The following is a 6,000-nucleotide window of genomic DNA, read 5'->3' as shown; positions in this document are numbered from 1 at the left end:
CAGTCCTTCTTTGAGCAGCTGTTTGAAAAATAATCATTCCAGTTGGATCAGTTGCTGCTTACTGCACAGCATCCCTTCGTCTCTGCAGAAATTCATATTTTTTTGCATGTTTATTTGATTTTTGCATTTTCATGCTGCTTATTTCTACGTTTTAAATCTTACCAGGAATGACAATTCCATCACTTTTTGACAGGGCCTCAAAAGTCATTGGTAACGTTGATGAAAATAAATCAACTGGCAATCTTTGAAAAGACTTCAAATTTGAAGTTTTGAAGTTAAATTTTAGCTTTCAGCAAACCTTTAACCTCTGAATTATCTTTCTCGAACTCTAATTCAGATATTCTATTCATTATTTTTATTAGTATTCCAACTTTCTGCCATAGACACTACCAGCACTTGGGTCTCAATTCCTGGGAAGGGAAAATGGAGACCTAATTTCCCCTCTTCTCAAGAACTTTGTACCACAGACACCATCACAGTGCTGGAGATAACGGCATAGCTTAATGGAGTCAAAGCTTCAATACCCGTCATCCATTTAGTCCATGTCTCAATTCCAGCACAACTAATTAGAGGCATACATCACTGCCAACACAGGTTCCCCAACTAATGTGAGCAAAGAGGTCACCTTAATTTATAGTACCCAAATCACATTAAAGAGAAGTCTCAAATTATCACCCTGGCAAGGCCATTCCAAAGAAAGGTGTTTTTGGGGAAGGAAAGAAGAAGCATTGAGCTATGCTGTCAGCTTTGGAAGCCATATTAACACCGGAAGCTTCCACGCTGCCACTTTCTTGCGCTTGGGAAAGAAGGAGGGGGGATTTAGTAGAGAGACTGTAGTTAGACATAATAGCATTCTTCTTTTCGGTCAAGGTCATGGTGTTTATGCATCTAGAGGAGGCATGGTTGCAGAGGTGTCTCAAGTTGGGACGGATGGTGATTGGGCCATGTGATGGACTGATGGGTGCAGGGGCTGGATTTGGGGTTTTGATTTACTGAGGGGAAAACCCAGAATTCTCAAATTCGGGTTTTCCCAGATGTGCCAGTATACCTAGTCTAATAAATGGAAGATTTGAAATGATGCTTGTCTCAAGAGTTTTTCATTGCAGTTGGGTTGTTCCGGAACGCTGACATATGCAATCCCTACATCTGCATTTGGAAATTGGGGTGGGTGGGTGTTATTGTATTTCCAGTTGTTTTGGTAGCACTAGACGGCATGCATAAAAGAGAAGGAACTGCACCCAAGGACTCCACGCCACTATGGCAACAGAAAAATATTGACATGATAATGGTTCACAGAATACATACCTTAATCCAGAATTTTTTTTTTTTTTTAAGATCCCACTGCTCTTCCTGACCTCCCTTTACAATCACTATCTTAGCCTAAGGAAAAAGTGAGCCACTTCACTTTTGTAGTCTTTAGTTTAGAGCAATCATTCCGGTTAAGAACAAAAGGTTAACTAGTAGCACGTTTAGAAATAAAACCAGACTTCATTTAACCAGCAACGTAACAAGGGTTATATAAATTTATTCTTTCATGTAACATTTGATTAGTTTGAAATTCTCCATTTGTAAATGTTTAATTCCATAGTTTATTTATTTATTTACCTTTTTAAAAAATATCACTAAAAAGGATCCCATCCCTCCCCAAATACAATCTGTATCTGCTCTATATTTACAGATAACTGGTCGCTATAAAGGCACAATATTTTAAAACGAATGCTTCGGTATTCTTTGTGCATTAATACAATACTGACAATACTGAATGTTGCGTTGCCATTTTTTTCCCCTCTCGTGGAATCCAATTGAGTAGCAAAGTTTTGCTTTCCCAGTGTGGTATGTGGGGGTGTGGGTGGGTAGGTGTCTGTGGAAAGGTAGGCCTCTTATTACTTTTATATCTCAGACATTCTTCGCTTCAGTATAGACCACTGCAGCTTAAATGCGTCTTCCAAGGGTGTCACTATCGAAGCATTCGGCCATTTTGAGTTCAAACTGGGGGGAAAAAAATATCATGACACAAAATCCACGAGAGAGAGAGAAAAAATCTCCAGTGGGATATATTGTGGGTTAGGTCTCAATGTAAACCAAAAGACTCAACTGAATCACTCTGGCACAGATTAAACAAGGTTAGTTTTCCACGTGGGGCGAAATGCTTCACCTCCTGAGGTCCTGAACTTCTGACACAAGGGCTGTGTGCTTCACAACACAACGCGGAGTCTCCCACCGAAGGGAGCAGCCACGATAAAACACGTAGCGTTCTTTGAAAATATCAGGACCTCCATTTTGTACAAATTGACGGACAGACTGTGTTTCAAAAGAAAAATAAAATTTGTTTCCTGAATAATGCACAACTCCGGATGGAGAAAAAGCACTCGCTGTGCTCATCCGGCCCTGTTTTTTTCCAAAAAATCAGAGAAATATCAGCAGCTATTTCAGCAGGAGTGAGAGGCTGTTGAGATGTCGTAGATTGTGATTAAAATGAATTCTGATGTATAGCTGATTATTATTTCCTAATTTTAACTAAGCTCTCACCTTTCTAATCTTCCCTTTTGTGTTGGTGTCTCCTTCATGACGGAAATGAAATATATCCACAAAAAGTGTCAAAACTCTTCCTCACCTCTATGTTGCATATATATATATATATATCTAAATAAAAACCACCATGGTAATTGTTAATGCCTTTCTGAAGAGTGGTTTGCCTCCACCCTAAAGGGTTTGTACATTGTACATAAATAAAAAAAGGAAAAATTACAGTACAAGTAATTCACAATATATGCAATGGGGATGGTGTTTTTTTTCTATTGATAAATTCACGTTCAGAAACATCATTTTGCATCACTGAGAGGCACTTCATTTCATCCTTCATAAATTTATACCAAATCATTTGACAGAGACAATATAATTGGATTTCTAGACCTTTTTACAAGATAAGAACACAACTGTTTGCCCTACCGAAACATCATACGAACTCTTTGCTCAAATACAGAGTTTTGGAAGTAGCCCAACTCAAAACCTTTGTGGCAGACTATCATGGACATAAGTCAAGGAGGCAGATGTCACAACCTGACAAGCTCTTAAATGGATGCATGGAAAATCACGTCAGCAACGTCCCTTAGGGAATAGAGACAAGAGTGCTGTCTTGTCAAATGAAATTTATGCTCTGTCAAATGAATGAAGGGCCTGGAGATTGGCTTCATGTCCCGCTTCCCAGTCTCTACCACAAACTCTTTAGTAGATCAGTTTAATTTCTTATGCGCTCTAAGTGTACAGGTTCTAAAAATAAGACGTTTGCTATAAATAAAGTGTCCTTTAGTGGCAGTTTATACTAAAAATAGTCCTTGGTTTGAGATAATCATTAAAATCAGGTTTATCATTGAAGGCAGCAGCTAACTAGGATTAGCGATGGCAACACACACTGTTTTGGTCTCTCACTGCTTGGTTTGCAGTGCGCAAACTCAGTTGCAAATATTTCTCAAGACTTCCTTCCAAAGGAGGTTGGAGACTCCTCTTCATGGAACTGATTACGGGAAAATTCCCTACAGTCGTCTAAAGAAAACCATCGTCCTCTATATTTAACTCGTTAGTACCATTTATGGGGGGGGAGCCTTTTCACCTGGAGTGGGAATGCACCTGGCAAACATTGGTTAGCGCCACTACCGTAAATCTTTTTTCCCATGGAAATTAAGAGGAAAGTAATAAAAATTTCCACAGGAAAAGCAATCCGAACACATAAAGTGCAGAAAGACCTCTATTAATTATTAAGCAGTACCAGAAATTTCCTTGATAAAAACCATAAGCAATGACCCCCCCTCTGGCATCCCTGCCCATCACTCTCCATTCAAAAAAGTAAAAAAAAAATTTCATTCAGTGCATACAATATAGTTATAATAAGTCATAAAATACTAAACACCCCCCCCCCAAATATTATTGCAAATTCTGTCCAATCTACAAGAGTAAGGCGTAATCCACATTTGGTGCGTGGAAAGACAGACGAGTGTTCTTTCTCTCTTTCTTTCAGCACAGGAAGTTGTGCAAAAAAAGACGACTTTGGTCCTTGGTACCTAAACTCCCAAGTGCAGAGGGTGGTGTGATGGTCCACAGGATTGGGCGTGTCCATGGAGTTGTGCAGTCAGCTGTGAAAGCCTCCTGTTCCTGCTACCAACGGCCGCTCACGCTGGCAATGTCCGAATGGTATTGATGAGTCAGCCGGCCACTAGCGCCGCCTTCCAGAAACGAGGCTCGAACGTTGGAGGGGTCAAAGAGTTTTCTTCGGTTTTTGTTCAGTTCTGAGAGGGGGAGTGGAGAGGAGAGAGAAGAGAAGCTTCCATTCAAAATCTGGACACCAGATGCAATCTAGCAAGAGACATTTTTACTATTTCATAGTCCAGAGAAACTAAGTCCAATCAAATGCAATATGTCAGGTGCAAGCAATAGCAATAGCAATGACACTTAGACTTATATATATAACTTCGTAATGCCTTACAGCACTCTCTGAGCAATTTACAATATCAGCGTTATTGCCCTCAACAATCTGGAGTCCTTATTTTACTGACTTGCAAAGGACGGAAGGCTGAATCAACCCTGAACTGGTCAGGATCAAACTCCTGGCAGTGGGCAGAGACAGCCTGCAATATTGCATTCTTAACCACTTTGTCACTATGGCTCATCCAGCCAGATTCTCCATGGATCTCAATGAGAACCACTTGTGAATAGCTTAAGCAGAAGCTTTATTGCTAGGCACCCATGTTACAAGAATCTCACAAGAGTGACTGCATTCCCTCGGATGCATTCAGGGATTCTTGGGGAGCTCAGACCTGTGCCACTTTCTGCAGTGCAAAGACTCCAAGCTTGGTCCCTTCTTAACACCTCCTTCCTCTCTAGCTGGAGATTCTACCACAATACCCCCAAAAGATGTAAAATAAAATAGATTTGGGTCAGAAAAGGCTATAGATCTGTCACAGGTCTATTGAGACAATTGTTTTGGTTAACTACAGGTTGAAAATGAAAGAGGCATCAAGCTGTTGATTTCAGAGCAGGCAACCACCACATGAGATATACGTACCTGGCTCTCTACAAGGGGAACCTATAAAGACATGGGCTCCCTTATGGGGTTTTGCATGTCCCTGACTATAAACCATCATGGATGTTAACATCAAGGTAAAAACCAAACACCAGGAAGCTGTTTGTTACAATCGTATGGTAATAGAATTCCTAACTTCATCAACCTGGGGAAATCAATGGATCTCCCATTGAAAGATACACATGAGTTGACTTACGAGAACAGAGAGATTAAGGCTGGCAGGATAATGGTGGACAACAGTAGTGGGTGGCCCCCAGTTCAGACCGGTTCGTATGAACCGGTAGTAAAACCAGCGGCAGGCTCCGCCCACTCACCCGGACATCATCATAGGTGATCTGCGCATGCGGGAGCGATGTGAACCGTTAATAAAGGTAAGTAGAACCCACCACTGGTGGACAAGAACATGAACATGACAGGGGTATAGTTTCTGAAAAAGAGACATTCTGCATTCTGTGTATGAGAATAACCCCGTCAAGGAAAAGAAGGGAAAAGGGAATTCTTACAAACTGCACAAGGTAGTGATTTTCCTTTACCTGAGATTGCCAGAAGCATTTTCCTTCGTGCACCAAAAGTGGTAATTCCAAGCTCTTTCAGATCCTGATCTGTTAGAGTGAGGAACGTCTGAAGATCAATCTAGGAAAAACCACAAAAAACACCATACTTTAAGATGCTCTTCCACCAAGAGGGCAGAGGACTTTTGTGGGGGAACATTCTGCAGAATATATTTTGTGCACAAATTGCACAGGAAAGAAGCAAAACCATTATTTCAGTTGCTGGTAATTAGGTCTATTAACAACATCCAAAGCACGTTAAAATCAAAGGAGCAACATTTTTATAACAAATGCAACGTATTATTTTGACAGCCTAAATAAATACTAGAAAAGGATTTAGGCGCTCAACCTGATGAATCACCTTGGAATTCT

At 40.6% G+C, this 6,000-nt stretch overlaps 1 protein-coding gene across 1 annotated transcript in view; it reads right to left on the bottom strand.

Annotated features, from left to right (window-relative positions):
* Nucleotides 1-1,542: 1,542 nt before the first annotated feature.
* The window catches only part of BICC1 (BicC family RNA binding protein 1), a 123,845-nt gene continuing 119,387 nt past the window's right edge, over nt 1,543-6,000 (bottom strand). The window contains exons 20-21 of the mRNA XM_070945116.1: nt 5,611-5,710; nt 1,543-4,283 (exon numbers count right to left, since the gene is read on the bottom strand). Of these exons, the coding sequence (XP_070801217.1) occupies nt 4,153-4,283; nt 5,611-5,710 (231 nt within the window). The 3' untranslated portion in view covers nt 1,543-4,152. The remainder of the gene's footprint in view (nt 4,284-5,610; nt 5,711-6,000) is intronic.

Source organism: Pituophis catenifer, unplaced genomic scaffold (genome assembly GCF_029215685.1).
Source record: "Pituophis catenifer annectens isolate HBS135680 unplaced genomic scaffold, rPitCat1.0.hap2 SCAF_6, whole genome shotgun sequence".
Taxonomy (NCBI): domain Eukaryota; kingdom Metazoa; phylum Chordata; class Lepidosauria; order Squamata; family Colubridae; genus Pituophis; species Pituophis catenifer.
Note: the sequence above shows the minus strand (reverse complement) of the source record. Positions and strands in the feature narration are given on the sequence as shown.